The sequence below is a fragment of the Ixodes scapularis genome, unplaced genomic scaffold (genome assembly GCF_016920785.2).
Source record: "Ixodes scapularis isolate PalLabHiFi unplaced genomic scaffold, ASM1692078v2 PGA_scaffold7__128_contigs__length_106722199, whole genome shotgun sequence".
Taxonomy (NCBI): Eukaryota; Metazoa; Arthropoda; class Arachnida; order Ixodida; family Ixodidae; genus Ixodes; species Ixodes scapularis.
Window position 1 is genome coordinate 34,529,673 of NW_024609882.1, and position 21,889 is coordinate 34,551,561.

Below are 21,889 nucleotides of genomic sequence, written 5' to 3' on the forward strand. Positions count from 1 at the left end.
CGGCACATACTTGAAAGGTGTAGTGGGATCAGGCAGGAACGAGCGGCGGGCGTTGAAAGGTCCCGGATGTACGCTGCGGCGCTGCGGTCGTATAGAGTGGAGGATCCGACCGGTTCCGAGCGTTCCCAAGGCCTTCGGCGAACAGCTTTGGCTTGCGGTTTAGCCTTTTGGCGGTATGGCAGCGCGAAGTGACTCTGTTCTGAACTGATCTTTACCCTGTGTTTGCTGTCGTTTGTGGCCAATGAAGCGTCATGCCGAATTAGTGTTTAATCGCGCAGCAAATGCAATGCGAGCGCCCTGGCTGCCCGCTAGCTTTAGTTAGCCCCTCTAAAGCCGTCGACACGGAGTGCGGCAGGCGTGAGCGCTCGCTGAGCTCACTACCCCTCCTCTAGTTCACGGCCACTCAAGCGACCAATGACGTCTTGAAGGAGGTTATTTTTTGTTTGTTTCTGTAATTTTAATTTGCCTTAACTTTTAAAATAAAGCAAAATCTGAGAAAAGAAAAGTTTCAATAAGTTACCATGTTTAGTGCGCTCAGGTTCGGTGCAAATTAAAGACCAGTAAAAAAGCCCTTGCAGGGACCCTTTAAGGCGTCGAGTGTGGGGATGCAGCCCTTGCATACCTGGGACCTTACAAACCTCAGAAAGAAAAAGTCGCATATTGTGAGGTCGGGCGATCGGGGCGGCCGCAGCATGTTCGGCGATCCGCGGCTCATCCAGCGTCCTGGGAAGATGGTGTCCAGCCAGTGCCTTAAAAAAACCACAAAAAAAAAATATTTTTAAACTGTTTGGTTGAGACATGTGTGTTAAAAAATAAATTGTTTGCGGAAAAAAAATGTTTAGAGAAATATTGACGGCGCGAGACACAATTTAATCGGTATACTCACCTCCTTTCCCTTTGTTTTCTCTCTTAGCATTTTGGGCGCGTGGAGGAGAGAATCTGTGGCATCACGTTGAGGTGTAGAGAGAGTATGACCATCCCGTTGAGGGGGAAAGACCATTCCATGACGTCGGGAACTTTTGCGGGCATAACTCAGACGCAACTAAAACAAATCTCGCGCCGTCAATGTTGCTCTAAAACTATTTTTGTTTTTCGCGTAAAATTCATTTTTTGAAATGCGTGTTCCAACGAGACTGTTTAAAATGACTTTATTTTTCGTTGTCCCTTTAAGGCCCATTCACACACTTGCAACCGACTTTAACCGAATGAGACAAGACCGGTTTTTAAGCCTCTTGCAACGGCTTACGACTGGATTCACTACTGCGGAGACGGTCGAAGCCGTCACAACAGTCTTCGAACTCGGTCTTGTCTCAGTCGCTCGTATAGTCAAACGCAAGTGTGTGAACAAGCCTTTACACTTGGTGCCAAATGGGGTGGCGCCCCATCTTGCATAAAAATGCATACGTCCCGCTGCATGTGCAGTGCTTCCAACTTGGGAAGAAAATCATCCTGCATCATCTGCAGGCAGGTGTCTCCAGACACGTGGCTAGGTGGCGTAAGCTACCGCCCGATCCAAAGGGCTCAGCCGGATTCGTCCATCCACCCATAGAAGAAAAAGGGGCCAACGAGGCGGTTTCTGCAGATTCCGCACCAGAATGTTACTTTCGGCGACGAATCCAGTGCGGATTCGTCGAACTCCAATAGTGGCAGTTCTGGGTGTCGACCTGCCCCTCCAAGTGAAATGTCGCCTCACCACGAAACAGCAAAAACTGCAGGTGTTATGGACCTTGTGCAATCCTGAGGAGCTCGTCCCGGCAAATTTCGAGTCACTTCTCGTAGTCACCGGGCAAGAACTCATAAATCAGGCCAAGCTTGTACGGGCGCATCTCGCGGATAGCTTTGCGCGCGGAGTGCTTGGGTACACCGAACAAACGTGCGGCTCTTCGCAAAAACAAAGGGGGATCTTCCTCGAAGGCACCGACGATGGCGAAGCGGAGCTCTTACTTTTGAGGAGGAAGCAGGAAGACGTGCCTTTTGTTCTTGACGCTACTTTCTTCTGCAAAACGCCAGTCCCATGTCCAGATCACCGACTTGGAAGGTGGCCGTAAGCCGAACTTCAAGAGGAACATGGGCTTGACCTTTTTAAAGCTCCCCAGTTCGGCATACCATAGTACGACCTGATTACGTTGTTTGCGCGTTAACTGCCGCATAAGGAACACCATAAACAATCAATTCAGGTGTGCGTATATAACTGTCGGCTTTCATGTAGACAGAAGCAGACGTCGTCTGCTTCAGTATTTATCGGAATGCCTTTTTCATAAAAAAAACACCCGAGTGATTACAATTTCAGGTTCTTTATTTAGTTTTGTTTCCTTCTATTAAGAACCCACAAAGTTGGGGACAAGGGTACGATACTTTTGTCAGGTATTGTAACTTTGCCGCCAGTCATTCGGGTTTGACAAGCGAGGGAGCGAGGGTAGCCTCGACGCCAAGTGGCGCCATCTGTGAGGTGCGGTCGCAAACACCGGCATTCTATCTGGTGCTTCTCACGGACGGCGTCCTTTCACAGACAAAAAGAGTTTTTTTCACTCGTAACTTTTTATTCTGCAATGGTAAGTGTTGAAACTTTTTCATCCTGCTCGAACGGCTGGGGCTACGTTCTGACGGAGTTTGAGCTCTCCGCGATGTCTAGTTTATTTTTGCGTCGCGAGACTTCGTCGCGTTTGTCTTTCTTGCATCCCCTATCTCAGGGTTGTCTTAAATCAGAAAAATCAAAAACAGGGTTCTGTTTTCTCGCAGACATCTCGTATATATCACGTCATCATAGTGTAATCTAGCACTATATCACGCGAATACGGTGATATTCATGTCTACATCACGTGAACATAGTGGTATGTATGTCTATATCACGTGAACATAGTAGTATTTATATCTGTGTTGTCTTTGACGGTTCAGTGAAAACACACATGCACGAAAATCTCGAAAAATTTTCATCTGTAAATTTAGCAAAATTATGTTCCTACTTTGAAAATATGCTTACTTTTCTGCTGTACCAAAAACCCAAATATTATATTACTGGGAGGTATCATTGTTAATTTACTTTCAAATACAAACAATCAACGCCACTTTCCCCATTTGATAGAGTCTTATGGCCGTAAGAAACTGATCAGTGTTCCAACAAGAGTAAAGTTACAGAGTAGCACCCTTATCGATGGTTGCAGTGCAAATATTAACCAATCGCATACTGTACCGGGAGTATTCTTTGCGGATATGAGTAATCATTGCCTCTTATTTTGCTTTCTATCGCATCTTAGGAATAATTTACCAAAAACAAGTATTCAATATTTTAAAAAGATCGATTAATATCGCATTGAGGCATTCCGCAAACTGGTAATTGAAATGAACTCGGATAACGTGATTACTAGTCTGAATATTATTGAATCATATACTAGTTTCCTAGAAGCCCTTAAAAATGAATGACGCAGCCTTTCCTTCGCAGCAACATAGAGCACGACACTGCAAGTGTAGAAACCCGTGGATATCAAGGGTATTACTAAAAGGTATCAACAAAAAAAAAAACAGATTGTTTAAAAAGTTCCCAAAAAAAACTCGGGATAACAGCGTACTGTTAGAATATAAGCAATTTAGAAATGCGTTGAACCGCGACATCAAAAATGCTAAGTCACATTACCGTGCTAACAAGTTCAATAACATTCAGCATGATCCTAAGCGTACGTAAGAGGCTCTAAATTCTATCGTCAAGCCCAATTCACATCACAGGCCACTTAATGAACTACAGATTGGGCCGGACACTTTTAGAGGACGTGACAAGGCAGATGCGATAAGTTAATGTTTTATAAAAGTCGGTGCCTACAATGGACCGAACGACACCTCGTTGAAAATCTTTGCACAAGCGCATTTTGAACAGACTGTTATGATGAGTCCTGTCACTTCTTTTGAAATTGAGGCAGTCATTAGATCCCTAAAAAACAAACGTGTCAGCCGAGATGATAACCCAGAAGTCGAACTGATGAAACGCGTATCTACCATTATAAGCATGCCCTTACAACATATGAATCGTAATTTTGAATCTGGTAGTATTCCACGTGTATTCAAAACTGCGAGAGTAACTGTAATAAATAAAAATGGCGACAATATTACAGGAGGACGCTTTTAACCTTGGCCTTTAAGAGTGGAACGCGATAGCTACACATAAAAAACCCCGCCGGTTCCCAAGCCGTGCAGGCGTGTCTGCGTGCCCTAGTCGGTAGCGTATCTGGTTTGTAACCGAAGTGACGAAAATAATCCCTGGAGATGGGGAACAAGAGGGACAAAGGACAAACACAATTCTCCAAACACAGCCGCCATTCTTGTTTAGCCCGCTTGCACCTTTGCGTTTAATTGCATTTTAATTGTAACCGAAGGTTCGTTGGTTCCATCTATTCGGTCTAACTCCGATAGATTTCATATAGACTTCCGTCTATTCGGACTAACTCCGGTGAACAAAACGTCAACTTTCAGGTACCCCGGTTCCTAAATGCCGTCGGTACTAATTTAATACTTACTGGAAACCAAAATACATTTAAAAGAGACCTACGTTCCTTTCTAATTTCCCCACGAGTTAGAAATCATATAGATGGGTTCTCAGTAAGTCTTTCAGGCTTTTAAACATTATTTCGCGTCATGCTTTTCGTGCTCTATAATGTTTATACTTTTAATGCGGCCATGTTTTGCGACTTTCTATTGAGTGGAAAGTGCCTAAAATGACAGGTATTTCTTCATGATTTCGAATTATATATATATATATGTTAAATAATTTGTTTATATAAGTGCGTGCCACTTTTTGTTTTCCTGCCTATATCCTGTGTACAATATTGTTTATGATGGGCACAATTCTTACAGTTTAGGGTCTTATATTTTTCATTCATAGTCAATGGGTGATACATTGATACATTTACAGATGCTATTTTTTACATTTTGTTTACATGATTTACTTCCATTTTTTTAATTTTATCCGGGTGCTTTTCTCAACTTGTGTCTGTATTTTATTGTGCACTTTAGTGTGATGCATTTATAGGTCTTACTGACAACGAATATGGTTGTCTGTGTTCTCTATGTACATTTATTTTGTGTGTGCAAATGTTACATGTTTCTTGTTTTGAGCGAGCTCGTTTCCTTGAGTAACAAAGGGAGCTTATTTTTACTACACATATATTCGAATTCCCTTCCACCGCCCTCCTTTTGCTGTTGGACTTTGCCGCCCCCCCACCTGTTGGGCCTTGGTGCCTCGTCGGGCGAGACGATCGCTTCTTGCGCCAATGGCCATTTCAAGCGCCAAGGGCCATTGAATTTGATTGAATTGAATTTGGAAGCCTACGGCTGTCAGTTAAAACAGGATGGATGAATGAATAGATGGATGTTAATTCCTGTACCCTTTGTAACGAGCGGTATCTTGCGCCACCTAGCCTAAGTCTAAAAAGACAAACATCTGACTCCTCCCACCCTTTTAAGTCAATTCTCTCTAACTATCACGAGGCAGTCTGGGATATCACCAGGATGGCCTTTGAGGGATCAAACACAAAAAGAAAAACTAAAAATATTAACCGCCCCCCCCCCCCCCCCGCTTTTTTCCCCCCGGCGAAGGAGTCGCCACTTTTTCTCTCGTTAAAAGTTGGCGTTACCACAACACCGGGACCACTGGGAGACAGGGTTGAGACTTTGGGCCGGAGCCACGCGGTAGGGTGTCCCAATAGACCGATCTCACAAGGAGTTGCGCGACGCCACCGCTACCGCGGTGCATTCTGGTACCTGTAGTTCTGCCCAGTTTTCCGGCCGCGTCGGCGCGCATTGTACGCCCGGCGTTCGGAAATTTTCGGGTTAGCACGAGACTTTTAGCCAGGTGTTGACTCATGGCTTTCAATCGGTGGCTTCACATGTTGTATGCCACGGAGCTATAATAAGAGCACCAGGCAAAAAGGCCTCGGATATTATATCTTCCCGCAAGAAAGAAGCATGGCAAAGAAAGGTCGACAGAGCCGGACAGAGCGGCAGGAAAAATAGCGTTTTGCGATTTGTTTCGCGATTTGCTTCATAATTTATATCCAATTATCGCACGTCAGCTAAAATATGTAAGATTACAGGGCAGGAGACATAGAGCGTGCCGAAGTGTTCCGTAAGCTGGAATCTCTCTAACCATTTGCTCCGTAGCGACCTATTCGTTGGTCTATCTAAAAATGACCTCCGCACTGCTTTGTGGAGGCCGTTTTTAACACACTTCTTACTCGGTGTATTTTGGTGGTTATAACTGTTATTGCGACGACATGTTTCAAGCACAACTGTGCTTCAAAAGATCAGGACAATCATTAAAAAAGAGCAGCGATTCCCGATATGCACTACTTGATATAAAACAACTTTTTTTCAGAAGCAGACTTCATTTTTTTTTTTTTCATAACAACGCGAAACGATTACATAATGCAATTTAGAAGTGCAACACGTACTTACCGCCAAAAATGTAACAAACGAACCCCATCCATTTTGTGGTGGTCTATTAATCTGGGTGTTACTGATCCATTCTGCACTAGCACCAGTCGAGACCGCAGAAAAAAGCTTCCCCCGTCGGGCGACTGTTAGCGTTCGGATCTTGCGCAAACAAAATAAAACTGAATAGAAACTGTGCACGAAAAATCATCTCCACCCCAAGCTTTTAGGTATCTGGCATGGTTGCTTCTTTTTGATAGATGCCAATTATTGCGGCGCGTTAGGCATGGCCTTTCTGTAGATCAGTTCTTTGTGTGCAGGCTTCTCCCGCTACTCATCTGTACTCTGTCGCACAGGCTGTCAACCAGAATGAAACAACTTTTAGAAAACTATCGCTGACCGAGAAAGTCTATTTAGCTCCTCTTACTTGATGGCTGATTAAACGTTATGCACAAGACTGAGCACCACCAAGCTCAGTTTTTCATCACATTTGATGCTGTTCCGTGGTGCTACACCGAGCCGATGGTCCCTCTAATTTTGTTTTTTTGCTATTGCACTAGATGTTCACTTGTTTGCAAAATAATTGAGACGTCCGAGCAGTCGGAATGCCCGAGTAGTGGCGCCGTTGTTTTTTTGTTTTGTTTTTTTCCGCGGCCGCAGTGGAATTGCCCCGTGAACGGCAGTGGGCTCACGCGTTCACGAAGACGAAGAAGCAGACGACGACGAAGCAGACGACAAAGCGATTCTAAAGCGATAAGACGACTGAAACTGCTTTTCTGCACTTGCTGAGGAAAGTAAGGCATCACAAACAACACAATCGTTTGAAGTAAAAACATGCAAGAGAATCAAGGTGATACCGGGGCGTGCCAAATGATAATCTTTGACGATGTACGTACGCGCAGCCGTATGTAGCCGGAAAGCCGGGAAGGGAGGACTACAAGTAGCATGGCGGCGGCACCACTTCCGGAATGCGCGCGCCTGCGCAGTTCGCTTGGTGACATCGGTCTATTGTCCTCTGTCCCGCTTGTCCCGAGCTGTGCTAGTTAGTTGTGCATCGTTCAGTTTTTTTCTAAATAATTCCCCCCAATCTTTTAATCGCCTTTTTGTGACTGTAATCCTTTTCTCTTCCGTCTTTCCATCCTCGCCACCAAAACCCAGGGCCCGTGTTGTGGTAAATCCATTATCCCCTCATGGAGAGCAGGGCGAAGCCCCGCGCACTTCAAAGCCAAATGCTCTCGCTCTCATTATAGCATGCGGCACATAATGTATCTGTCCCCTCAAATTTACCCCTATACCTACTTGCCTCAAAACTTCCGTTATTGCCTCAAACGGTCAAAAAAAAAAAACTTTCCAGTGAGTTGTCAAACACATTTTTCTTTTTTATCTGTTTTTGTGACCTGTACATCGTTAGAGCTGGTTTTTTCTGCATTCTTCACTCCCACATTTACCTTTCTTTCTGCCTCTTTCACTTTTTTGTCCACTGAAGTAGTCTGCTCAGCCTTATCCCTATACTCGTGTTCCACCTCAAGAATCGTAATAAAAAAAGTTCGGTTCCTCGCGGACCATTACTGATTTCGCCCTTTATGTATAAAATTAAGGTATATGTAGGAAAGCTTTAGCTTAGATAAATGTTATCTTATCTAGACGTACACGCTTCGAACGTCAAGAGTGTCATTTTTGCCCCCGATAACCAAATATTGCAAGCACTACTTCGCGCGGCGGATGAATAATGCGCAAAACTTCCTCTTTTGTAGTAGTGAAAACGAGTATAGTGTGTAGGTATCCAAACCTTAGCCTTTCGGGGTCAGTTCGTCTATTTTTTATTTAAGCTTTTTATGTGTAAACTTTTCATCACACCGATTTTTTCGTCTCAGTGCTGCCAGATGGTGAAACTCGTCACAAGCTTTTGGGAATCTGCTGAAATTTTTGAGCCTTGGAGTTTCTCGTTAGTCAACCACGACACGAAACAAAAATTTGTGAAATCTGGGGGAAGATGCGTCGTCACCGCAAGCAACTGAAAGCGCTACCGGTGCCGCGTTAAACTAGCAATCCCTGAGTGGCACGAACCGCATCTCGACTGAACTGGAGCTGTAGAGCCACATGTTGGAAAGACAAGGTCAAGTGTTCGTTTTTAGATAAAACCAATCCGCTAGAGAATACACATAATGGTTATTTGTTACTTTATCATAACGTACATATTTCGAACGCAAGAGTGTTTTTTTTTAATTTCCTTTTGTAAACCAAATCTTGCACAGACACATACACACACGCACGCACGCACACACACACACACAAAAAAAAAAGCAATTTTGCCCAGTACATGGACAGCACCTTCTTTCTATCCCTACGACATGATTCCTTCTTTTTATTTATTTATGTATTTGTCTTCTATTCATTCATTCATGCATTGATTTATTTTGCCCACAGGGTCAGGGTCATTACAGAGGGGAGTGGTGAGAAAATGAACAAAATAACTGGAGAATACAAGATGGTTCAACAACGGGGAACACATGTTTTCGAACACTTGAAGAAGAAAATTACACTTTCAACAAATGACGTAAGTGATGCAGGTAGATGATTCCATCCTGGCGCCCACTTGATGTAGTCTATCTCGTTGACATCCGTGTACACCTCCACATTTTAGACAAAACAAGTGTATTGTGAGTTTTGTTAGAGCTAGCAGTTTGCAACCAACTCAGTCGTTATCTTCTTTTTTTCACATTCTGACGCAGTGGTTCAACAAGACTACGAGGTAAATGTGCACGACGGCTTCGCCGCCAGGGGCAGCACCGCCGTGCTCACGTGCCAGATCCAACCGGCCGCGGCACGTGACTACACGAGCGTCCTATCGTGGCTCCGGGACGACAAGTACGTCATCACGAGCGGTGGCCAATCAGACGGTGAGTACGAAGCGTCTCAAATAAGCCGGACTATAGTAATACAGTCTACTTCGTTTCCCCTTAAAGCTGCAGTCATACTGTTCATACGCCATACAAGAGACGCGGAGTTTCTCTGCAGATGTTGAGGGCGGAAGTATCCGCGGACACTCGTCGTACATGTTCGAAGCCAGACACTGTCTGTATAGTGTATGAACGGGGTGACTGTGGCTCACTTACCGCGGCGACCGATCGGCATTGCGGGGTTCTCCTTTTGTGTGTGTGTGTGTTTCTGTACGACCAAAGCCATCTTTGCAGATTTATTTTTTGTTGTTGTTTTATGGCGACGAGTTATACTCTCTTTTTCCAGCGGTTACCCCTCGGACCAAATGATAAGCCGAGTCACTGGGTTGTGGACGCGTGCGCGTCTCGTCTGAATCATTTCCTCGGAAGAGAGTCACTGCGCATGCTCAGAACGCGATCCACAACCCAGCAGACAATGGCGACAGTCCCACAGATGGTCGGTTGGTACGCGCACCCAGTGTCAGCGCTCGTACCGCTTATTTGTAAACGTTACGGACGTGCGAGCATGTGCGCGCGCGTACGCAGAAACCAGATTCGAGTGAAGCGTGTCTGCGCCTGCAACGTGCCTGCAACGTGACGGCCGCGCGTTCGTGCGTACCGACGTTATGAGATCAATTCGGTTGTGAAACTCCCGCGGAGGGGGTTAGCCCCAGCTGAACTCTATTGTAGTAGTAGGCCGGACCGCGGATCGGTAGCCCGACGGTGGCACCATGCACCGGCGGCCATTGCTTGACACCAGGCTGTTCATGCGAGTCTGTGAATGAGAAGAATGGAAAAAAAAAATGGTTGAAGCTTTTGTGAACTGTCTTATAAAAAAACTTCAACGAGGTGTTGCGGGGATAGTAAGGGAGAATTTGCAGACGTCAGTAACCTTTGCAAAGGTTAATAAGTTACACAAACAGCGTGCCAATCTCTGTCGCTTGCTGCCATCGACAGAATTCGTCTGCTCGACTGTTACGAATCGTTGTCGTCATGCTTCAAAACCGCCTTTTTTGCTTTAAAAAACTCACAATACAAACACAGTTTCCTTTTTTTTAGAGCGCAGCTCTTAGGCGCCCGTTTCCGGCTTGAGCGGCGTCGCCGTCGCCGTCGGCATAACCGCGCGTTGCATTATAGCAAACGTCCCATAATGCACCGCGGTGACGCGCTCGTTGCATTATGGGACGTCTGTGATAATGCACCGCGCGGGAGGGAGCAGCAGAGAAGGGTAGGGGGAAGAGGAGAAGTGGAGGAGGAAGGAGGAGGAGGGGAAAGGGTGGAGAGGATATGGGGAGGAGGAGAGAGGATGAGGTGGAGGGAGGAGGAGAAGGAAAAGGGGGAAGATGGGTAGGAGGAGGGAGGTGAAGGGGTAGGAGGAGGAGGAGGGAGGAAAAGGAGAAGAGCATGAGAGGAGTAGATGAGGAGGGAGGAGGAGAGGGTACGGATGAGGAGGAGGGGCATACCGTCCCTTCTGTACCCTCCTGTCCTCCTCCTCAAGGGCTGCGCTCTAATTCGGCCTTACGGGCAATTGTAAACATGTTTTATTTTATTTTTTTATGACAATGTTTTAAAAGGAGAAGTTACTTTAGCGAGAAAGAGTAAATTTGTCATCAGATATCCTCTGCTTTGATTTGAAACCAAGAATGATATCTCAAACGCAATCTACAACCCTTTATAAGTAAAAATATAAAAATAAGCTTGACAGCGGAGCAAAGCTTTCTGGCTGCTTGCATGACGGCACGAGCCTCACTGGTTTTTTGTGGGGCCCGTGGTGCAAGTCAGTGGAGGATAGAAGAGTATTTTCCCCTAAAACGTCATTACAGAATGTATTGATATTACGACAGAAAATTTCTCACAATTTCTAAAAAAATTCCGTCGGTGCAGGGTCATCCAAAATAAAATAAAAAAAACTCACTTTTTTTACGTTTTTTGTTTCCTCCGTAGGGTTAAATGCATTTGCTGGTGTCAAGCGGTGGTCACCGGTGGTATTACTCAACCCCAGAAAAACAAGCCTTGAGGCGCGATCCAACCTACTATGATAGACATCAGTAATTGCACCCCCCCCCCCCCCCCCCCCCCCGCCCCCCACCCACTTCTCCGCCTCAGGCCCGAGCTTCCCCGCCACCCGTCGTTTGAAGCGCCATCTTGAAGCTGCATTTCTAAACTGTATTCTTCGAAGACGCTGCGGTGAAGCGCCATCTAAACACTGTGCATCAAAACCTGTGTAACTGTAGTTACCATAGCAGCCACAGCCGTTCCCCAAGAAACGGTGGCGCGTTGAACGAGGTGAAGCTAAGGTCCCTGTAGGGGCCTTACGGGAAGCGGACCTTGGGGGGGGGGGGGGGGGGGGGGGGGGTTCAGTTTGTGCAGGCGGTGTCTATAAGCAGTGCCGTCGCTGAGTTGATCTAGTAACATTGTTGTATACCATTACCCGTCTAGCAAGCCGCCTCAAATACGGAGGGCGCTTTCCTTTGAGCCCTCTTCCCGTCCTAAGTCGTTCAGCCCGGCCAGGGAAGGCTGCAACCAGGGTAAACAAAGTATCCAGATATTTAAATGAAGGAAGATAAAGCACGCGAAGGACAAGAAGTGACCCCAAGAGGGCACTGTTTCAAGGGGAAATGCAAACTGAGCACACAAGAGCCACCTCAAAGTCATAGAAGGCATTGATCAAGCGGGAATAAAAGAAGAAAAAAAAAAAGTTCCACGAGGAAAACAACGGCTCGACGTTTTCTCTCGTAAAAACGTCCGTTGCAGATGACGGAGCTCCGCTTCGCCTCGAACATGGGCGAGACGGAAAGAAGAATACCAAAATAAGCGGTGGAAGTGATACATACCGGCAACAATGTAACATACACAAATGTGCACGCGACCAAAAAGAGCGCGAAAGAGAGTAAAAAAGAAATAGAAAGAGAGAGAGAAAGAGGGGAATGCAGATTGGTTTTGGGTTGTTTGGATTGTTGTCGTATCATTGCACTCCGCTACGCGCTGCCGCTTACCCACCAAAGCAAAATATCAAGATGACAAGCAAAAAATATTAAAGCAAATGTGCGGCCTTATAGGCAATCAAGCTCTTAGCTGGGACATTGGGAAAGTATTTGTCCACAAGCGTGCAGATATACAGGCGTACACAAAATGTAATGTGTTTTACAGCGGAGCTGTTAAGGGCTAGTTTCCCCAGTTTCGTGTCCGGTACCAAAAAATGTCGACACTAAACTACACAAAACTCTGGACAACTACCGCCATATATGAGCGACGGCGGCAACCAGACACCCGGTCTGGTTGCCACCGTCGCTCATACATGGCGGTAATTTTTACAGCTATCATAGAAGAATGGATAGTTGGGCGAGTTGGTGGGGATTCATCGTAGGAAACAGCGTGAAAAACAGACGAGGACGAAGAAGAAACACACGGGACTAGCACATTCCCGCCATAGTATAGATTCGCTGGTCTTCCTTCTTCACCAAACTGAAAAGGCTGAAAGCTTTTTGTTTTTGTTTTTTTGCCTCTTTTGACTGTTATCGCAGTATTTTCATTCTGCGATATGTGGCGTTATCTTTTAATGGGAGAACCCAACATAAGTGTCTGTCGTCGGAGCCCGCGTTAAAACTACTAGTAATTTTCTCAGAAAGAATGCAACGCTTTGTAAATTTACAAGGTAAAATCGACCACAAAAATGAAACCTCTTATGGAGATTACAACTTCCTACCTGAAGGAACAATATTTTACGCACATTTTACAGCGTATCGAACGTCCGTGACACTCCGTTTGCGACAGTGTTGGAACTAACACGCTACAAGTAACGGCGTGACTGGTAACGCGTTAGTTTTTTTACTAACGTCTTAACGTTCTCGTTAGAATTCCAAATGACGAACGAGTTATGTCGTTTTTATTTTACGGTATCTCCTATCAAATTACGTTACCCGTTAATCGTTACTTTTGATTAAAAATGGCCGCATGATTGCTTGAAAACAAAATAATTTTTGTTCTGTACACTACGTAAATGTGGAAAAGGAGTCCCAACAAAGCTATGTATAAATTAGTTGCGCCATTTCAAACTCCTTCTGAAGGCACTTTTAACGTTCCCACGACCAATCCCAAAAGGCTCGAGATTATCGCTGCGCCGTACCCTCAGCAGCCGTCTCGCTGGAAAGAGACATTTGTTCAGAAGGCAACAGTCTGCCACCACTCGAAGGATTTTACCCTAGCTACTCCAGCTGGTCACATTCTTCTGTTCAAAACAAATAAACTTTTGTTGTGTCAACAACAGAAGGGATAAACTCTAAGTTCGGAAGCGTTGACGTTCCCACGCTTTGAACCAAAACGAGTGTGTCAGCGGTGGCCGGGTGTTGACGTGTCGTTAATTGGAAATGCGACGTTGGTTTGTGAAGGAATAAAATAACGCTTATTTTACCGGATTAAATTTGATTACATGAAGAGGTTTATGTTGCGTCCGTTAGGTGGCGTGCACCCGGTTCTTCTTTTCCAGAGCGGTTTCTTGTTCCCAGGCAGGTGCTATGGGCAAGGTTCAATTCTTCCAATCGCGCTCGCGAGGCGTCTCGCGTTCGAGGATATACATTACGCATCCTGCCGACAGTGAATCTTTTAATAGCCCGGTCAATGCAGTGTGAATTTCTTTGTTAATTATTGTGGCGTTATTGAAATTTTAAATTTTTATTATTGTGTTTTGTTTTTAATTGCGTAATTATATTTTTTTTTTTTTTTTGGAATGGACTTGTGCTGTTTGTGTGAGTTTCCAGCGTATAAATATGATCTGTACCCCGCCCTTCTGCAGGAGGCTCCGGCGCTGCAGAGTACAAATAAATAAAGAATCACTCTTAACAAGTGTATAGCTGCCGAAGTTTATAGAGGCGTTTATTATATACAGCTGCCATATACCAACAGAAAAACACAAAGTAGCGACACACTGACGTAAAAGCAACGTCCGTTAGTCATGGCAAGTAAAGACACCGGAATTCCGTCATATCTGCAAAATGGTAAGGGAGCTCTGTAACGCGTTAGTTTTTTTCCCAAGCTACCAAGTAACGCTATTTCGTAACTTATTTTCGGTAATGGGCGCACAACACTGGTATGTGGAGAGCAAGTCGTCTGCTTCTGGTGCAGGAGTGGTGGTGACGTCAGAGCGACGCCGAATTCTGATTGGCTTTGATTGGAAGGATAGTGGGTAGACCTCAATGCTAGATGACTTACAGTCTACTCACTTTTTTTTTCTAATTAGCCAATAAGAGCTTAGCGTTTTGAAATTATCGCAACCCTTGTGCAAGAAACAGACGAAGTTGCGCTCCGCATTGCTAAATTTTTGTTCGAGATCATCCGCTAATTCGACGTTGTCTTATACACAGACAGAGCAGTGTTTGTGTATTTCGCCTACTTTTCTTTTTTGTTTTTGCGCTGTTTTCTTCTGTCATCTACACTCGCCGTGTGTGTGTGTGTGTGTTTCCACTTTTTGTCGTCCGTTCGTCTCCGGCTTAAACTATGTGTAAGCTAATCGAGCTCGCATGTTTGCTAACCGTGTTCGCCTCTTATCACATTATTACCTTTAATATGTACAGAATAAATAAAACATATATACTGGACACAACCCAATAACAAAAGATAAACCAAACAACAAATAGGTTTTTTTATATTTATTTGGCCACAATATTTTCTAACATTATAAATAATTTAAGGGTTGTTTACGCGAGAATCTTTACTACGCTTCAAAATAGTTTCGCTGACTAGGGCCGCTGCCAATTCTTTTGTCTCCCCACCATGAGGGTGGGGGTGGGCGTTTATTCGGGAGCGTACAGCGTACAGGCGAGGTTCACTTCCAAGAGCGCCATGGGGTGTCCAGGTAGGACGGACGTCTCGGCCCCCCGCGCTGGTGGGGTCTGGAGTTGGGCGTTGAACTGTCGTAACGTTGCGATTTTCACGACAACCATGGGTACCACACTCCCCAAGTGGGAACGGAAATAACGATATAAAACAAAACCTGCGAGCATAACAAACAATCGGCCCAGAGGACTATGTTAAAAGTATCTTACTTTACCACGACAGCGAACACCTTTTACGCGTATATCCCCAGTAAGTAAAGAAAGTAAACTTCAACAGCTATAATTTCATAAAACTCCGCACGTTCAACCACGGACGTACAAACAAAAAATATAGTAATTTTTGATCGTCGATACGCAAAGTGTCCCCGAAAGAAGAAATGTAATTGGGTTTTTTGTTAGTTTTTTTCGCCGCAAAGATAAACGTCGCATTGCCGAACGCTTGGTCTTTGTCCAAATGTAGCGCTCTAGCAGTCCCGATCGGATGCCAAAGTTTCAAATCTTGCCGTTATCTGGTGCAAACATTATAAAGGATTTTCGGAAAGGTTTATTCGAAAAATGACAACTGACGACGCCGACAAATACGTGCAGCTGAATGGCGTCGGCTACTGGGACGGAGCGACAATTATTCCTACTGAAGCTGTAAGATAATCACTTATAACTTTCGAATAAACGGTTAGTTCGTTTTCAAACCTTTGCCATCTGGTCCGCACCGCTAGCGCTACATTTTGGGTAGCGACTGAGCGTTCGTCGACGCGTAAGTTAACCTGCAATAAAAAGAGTTTATTTTCTTTTTTAATGGCGACACGCCGTAGTTGTGAACAGTTAACTCAAATTACCATGTTAACAAACCAATTTGAATAGGATTGTTTGCACCAATACACCCACACAAAGGTTCAATGGCGACATCTTTATTGAAAGCTGAAAACCCGTGTTGTCTGTGCCAGTTTGTCCTCGTAATCTAATCACCAACGCGCTCAACCATCCAAATCGCGAATCTTCTTCAGGTGTCCGCACTGGTCACACTAAAACCGGTGCCATACCTCCTGTTGTTTTCTCTGCTGCTCTGGGGAAGGCAAAAGCTCGTTAAGGAACAGATGAGCTGCATATTTTTCTGCCTTCCCCCTTCAAACTAAATTTAAAAAAAAAATGAATTCTAAGGTTTTTCAATTAGCTCCACACGTGTCGTACACATTCACTGATAAATGGAACGCAGCCATAAGAAGAACAATAAAATCAAATAGCGAGCGTACCGAAAAAAAAAAATTGAACAAAAACCGTTAAAAGCGCAGTATATGTAGCCAACTTCCTTCTCGTAACGACCGTTCGCCCGTCCGTCTCGGATAACACATTGTTAACAGCTCCCCCAAACTCCGCACATTTACTTTTCTTCTTTTTTTTTGTATTTTTGCGAGCGTGCGCAAATTCACTCAGTGCATATATTTCCCTGATTTCGCGAAAATGTTTTCCCCTCTCAAAATTCGGCGCGACGACCTCCTCATTATTTCTGAGCCGTTTCCGAATAGCGAAACGGCAAACACACATAATCGCACGAACATAGACTTCTTTTTTGTGTCTGTGTGCCCCTTTGTGTCTGTGTGTGCGTGTGTGCATGTGCGCGTCTGTGTGTATATTTGTCTCTGTCTGGTGGGCTTGTGTCTGTGTCTCCGTGTGTGTCTGTGTGACAGCTTCGTTAGAATGCGTAGCACATCCCGTTTTCCCGTCTCCCCGTTTTTGAACCACCCCCTCCCTATTTAATTTCCTCCGGTCTGTGGGTTCTATCCGGCGAACACGTCGGGCGATTTGAAGCCTTGCGAAATTATTGTCGTCGCTGCGAAGATCGGGCCACGGAGTCGTTTTGTGGGCCTGTGCATGGGAAAACGGAGCTATCTAAAGTCTACAAACACTGGAAACGTGTTAGGAAAAAACAAGAAAAAAAGGTAGAGGTGAGGAGAAAGTGCTTTTAAAAACCTAGAAGAGAACGAAAAAAACGAAAAGGAGTACATAGTTTAAGTGTGGATTCCCAGCGAATGCGAAGCTATATTCTGCAGTATTCTTAATTCAAGCACAAGTTATCAAGCACGGCGCCAAACAATAAGCAATTTCTTTTTTAAATAGGTTTCTAAATGCTGTCTCACAAAATCGGAACTTTTTTTTTGTTGTTGTTGCTTTTGGGAATACGGTATTTTGGTGTTAAGTCAGAAATCAGAAATGCAGCGGACCTGGTGAAGATAAGTAGACGAGTATAATATTGATCGCAAGATTGTCTAGACTCCAGCCCACTGTTTATATAGAAGCGCGCTTGCCCCGGTGTTTTATTTTTCTGTTATTTTTTTTTCTTCTAGACGAAGGTTTTGAGTAGGCTTTGTTTCGCCGCAAGCACCACCGTCATGGCGTGACATTAGAAATAGGATATGGAGTAAATAGCAGAAGTGATCAGTAGCCTTTGGGGCCCTTTGAATGGAAGGAGACAGTGATTTAAGTAATTGTTTGTCTAAGGTTACAGCAGGGTTCCAAAGCCGGGTGAAGCCTTTAAATTTGCCGCATAAATCGGACTGGTAAGTTATCGCACGACGATTTATTACAGAGGTGCCTGAAGGTGGTGGAAACATCGCATCGAAATTTTAAAGAACGAACCAAAAGCAGACGACATGCAGCTGCTTGAGGAATCATCGGTTTTATTTAGTTTTTGTTCATTTAATGTGCTCTTTCGGGAACGAAAAAGAAACCATCCTCTGACCATTATTGTACCAAAAAAAGTCCGAGGACACCGAAGCACTTCGTATGAGTTGTGAATGCAAAAGCATGACTGTAGTTCTTCCGCTCCCTTAGTTCGTCTGCGGCGTAGTGGCATGGACGGTCATGTTTCGACACTGCCGAGGTAGCGGCCGACGATCGAGAGCGCACTCTCGTGAAGTAGCCGCGCCGCACTGAGCTTGGCCGTACAACGTCTGCGGAGTTTGCCCGGGCGGGCTTTGGGGCCGGGCCCGCACCGCCGCTCCTCGCAAAGTCGCTGCGTGCGCTGCGCCGCCATGGAGAGGGCTTCTCTGGTGGCGATGTTTGGAACTACGCCGCACGAGAGCCAATGGGAGCCTCGTTCCTTGATGACGCGCGCCAGCCAATGGGAGCCTATCAATCAGAAATTGGCTTCCCTTTGCTCCGTTTGAGAAGGTGAATTTAGCTGCCGTTTTGCGCGGCTTTTTGCGCGGCTTCAAAACTGGGAGGCCTCAGATCGCGGCTTCACTTCGCTTTCATTGGGAGAGGGGAGGTTAACTGCCGTTCGGCGCGGCTTCAAAGCTGATGAGGTCGACTCGCTCCATGGGACCAGCTAATGCTTTCGCATTAAAAAGCGCGTACCGCTTGCGATAAGAGAAGGATGTCAGCTTTTAGAGCGATCGCACGGCTGCTGCGCTGCCTTAAGCCGCCGAGGCAGCTGCCGCCATCTGTCGGCTGTTGCACCCGCTGAATTCTGTGGAATTAGTAAATAAACGCTTTCAATTAAAAAATATATATTGTTTGTTTGCTTTTTTTTTTACGCGGTAGTTTATAGGGTTAGTTAACTTCAGGAGCCGCGTAAGCACGCAATGCGTAGGTCAGCCAGTCCGTAACCGCGAAACGATCTTGGGAAAAAAAACGGCAACCGGTGCCAAGGACCGAATCCCGATCAGCGGTGTGGAAGGCGCGTGCGCTGCTGACTGAGCTACAGACCGAGCACGCAGGCACCGCAGGAGCAGAGGCAGGTGGTGTGAGAAAGTGCGCAAAATAGAAAAAAAATGAAACGGGCAAAAAAAAAAAGAGAGAGATGCAGGAACAGGTGGCGCAGAAGGAGTGCCCTGAACAAAGAGGGGAAGAAAGAGCAGAAAAGCGCGCTTTCGCTCTCTTGCTGACCGAGAAAATTCTGCGCAAAGGCTTCGTATCCGGATTGTGCTGAAGGGAAACGCGCGCAGCGTCACAAAGAGACAATGGTGAGACGTAATCTGTTTCCATACAAAACCCTGTCCTAGGCATTAGCTGAACTAAGAGCACCACCCACCCCGTGCACTGAAACACTAAAAGTCATCCTGCCCTGCACCACCCGAACAAATGGCACCATATAAATGCAGTTTGGCAGAATGACAAAACATGCAGCTAATTTTTACTCTTTACTCATGTAAGTTTGTTCTTTGAAAATGCGATAGGATGCTCTTATGTGGTAAATCCTAGCGTGATACATAACCAAACCGATTTATGTGGCAAAGTGGAAAGTTGGGCCAGTTGGTTCATATTCACATATATAAAAACGCCAAAAACGACAGGGACAAAGGGTGGAAACCACACAAGGCGCGGTCACTTGAAAGGCTTCGCCCGGCTTCGGGGACCTGCTCTATATGTTCAACTTAGTTAAACATATTTTAGGATCAACGGGTTGTTTGTGAATTCTACTGAAGCAAGTATACCGCTGAGATGTTGCATGATGCAATGAGCCCGAGCCAAAGACGGCGCCGCGTCGCCGCAATGAGCACTGCGTTACCGCAAACGGAGAAGAATTGCCGCAAGTAGCTCTTCGTCGCGAGAAAATGGCGGTACGTCACCGATAATTTTAGCAGGCCGATAGGAACACTTGGACTAGCCAAGGTGGGGCATGATGGGTGGCGCCTTGGCAAGGACTAGCGACGTTTATGGTCACTGACAATTTAAGAAACGCAGGGCGTGTCGACTATCGGCTATCTTCTTGTCGCTGCTCAGCCAATGAGAATGCGGGCCTTGCTGATAGGAACGCCGAAGGGCAAATCATGCGGTCCTTGTGGGGGACCCAACGCTTTGGGTCCCCCGTAAGCAGCTTGGGGAGTCGCACTGCGCATGCTCCGAAGTTCTGCAGCGCAATGCCCCCAAAGCTGCTCGGGGGAGCGTCGGGACCCTCTATGACTAGAACTCCCTAATAGCCGGTAACCTCAGCTGACCAATTGCAACACTTGGGAACACCGAGCTGGTGCGTGGTTAAATGCGCGTGAACAATAAATGACGACGCTTCGCCGACAACGACGCCAAAGCAGACCAATACAGAGCGCAATTTCGTCTGCTTCTTTTGTGGGGGATGTGGCAACGTCAGAGCGCCGAGCTTTGATTGGCTTTGATTGAAGGATAGTGGGTAGACCTCGAAGCAAGCTGTCTTGATGTATACCCGCTGTCCTTCAATCGGACCCGATCAGAGCTGGGCCTTCTGGCGTCACCACAACTCCTGCAAAAAGAAGCAGACGAACTTGCGTTCGCAAAGACCGAATGCTAAATTACCCGAGTTTCAAGGAGAATGCGGGAATGTCGGTCTTTGAGCCGCACGCGTTCGAAAGATTTGAAGCAAATGTCGAAAATAAGGCGTTGTCGAACGTGCGTGGAAGATGCAATTTGTTTTAGGCTCTTGCTTTAGAACAGTTACTGCTGCACACGCCAGCACGTGCGGCGCGGACCACTACATCCCCAGCATTCTCCTTGATGCCTGGCTAATTTTGCAATATAACTTCGGAGCGCGCTCGGAGTGATCAAAAGGTGATGGTACTTTGACAAGTTGGAATATCCTGTTTTTTTTTCACCAGGATGGCTCAGGCTGCTGCACCTGATAAACACACGCTTCACTTGTCTTCCAGCGGACATACGGTCAACTGGAAAGAAAAATTATAATAGAGTTTTTTTTTACAATAGGGGGGGGGGGGGAGCAGCAGCTTCGGGAACCCAACGCTTTGGGGCCTCCCAATATTCCACAGTTCTCTAATGACTGTCATTCCACTCATCGGTGAATCTTGTGAAGCTAATTCGCGGGTCGTTTTCGTTCCGTGCAGACAAGTACGCCATGTACCCTAGCGGCGAGTTGTACATCCACGACGTGGACGAGAGGGACGCCGAGCGAAGCTACCGGTGCCAGGTTCTGGACCACACGACGAACGCCACCAAGGCCAACACCAGGCCAGCCAAGATCATTCTCAGAGGTGAGCGGGAGCCCGATGGAGCTCGTTCTTCACCCTGCCCACGACAAGGGTGCCGCGTTTTAGTTATTCCCTGTCGCGACTGCGTCCGTGTGTGAGGCATTTCCCCGATATGTAGCGCGTAAAAGGCACAGTCACGCTGCACATTCATCATACAAAAGTCACGGAGTTTCTTTGCAGACATGAAGACAGGATAATCCGCGGACACGCCGCAAGCATCTTCGAAGCATGATAGATTCATACACTTGCATGCTTCGAACCTGTCTGCAGGCAGATTTTGTGTAACCAGTGTGAGAGGATCGTCATATACGAAAAAGAAGCACGCCTCAGACGGTAGAGAGTTTGAGAGAACTTTTTTTGCACATCCGATATGGTACACGATGGGCCCTCCGGTACGAACTGCGCATGCGCTATACCGCAAAAGATTCGCACATGCGCAGTTCGTACCGGAGGGCCCACCGTGCCGTATCGGATGTGCACAAACGGTTCCCTAAAACTCTCTAATGTCTGCAGACCGTATTTTGTATGATGAGTTAGCAGAGCGACCTCGGGTTAACGATTGGCTTTTGTACATTCCAACACGCTGTGTACAAAACAAACCGGTGTTTGCCCATGCGGTGTTTATGAGCTGCCCGTGCGCGTAAACCAGATTTGTGTACACTCGCGTCTTGCAAACAGCTAGCAGCGCCACCGCAACGTCGTGACGTTGGAGCCAGGTGTTGGTTTATGCGGGGAGGGCCTAGACGAG

The 21,889-nt window shown here is 46.1% G+C and overlaps 1 protein-coding gene across 2 annotated transcripts in view; it reads left to right on the forward strand.

The window, feature by feature from the left end:
- LOC8030311 (Down syndrome cell adhesion molecule-like protein Dscam2) overlaps positions 1-21,889 on the forward strand; it is a 388,417-nt gene that overhangs the window by 321,388 nt on the left and 45,140 nt on the right. For both annotated transcript variants that reach the window (XM_042286160.1, XM_042286159.1), the window contains exons 3-4: positions 9,150-9,317; positions 20,998-21,144. In XM_042286160.1, coding sequence (XP_042142094.1) covers positions 9,150-9,317; positions 20,998-21,144 — 315 coding nt within the window. The remainder of the gene's footprint in view (positions 1-9,149; positions 9,318-20,997; positions 21,145-21,889) is intronic.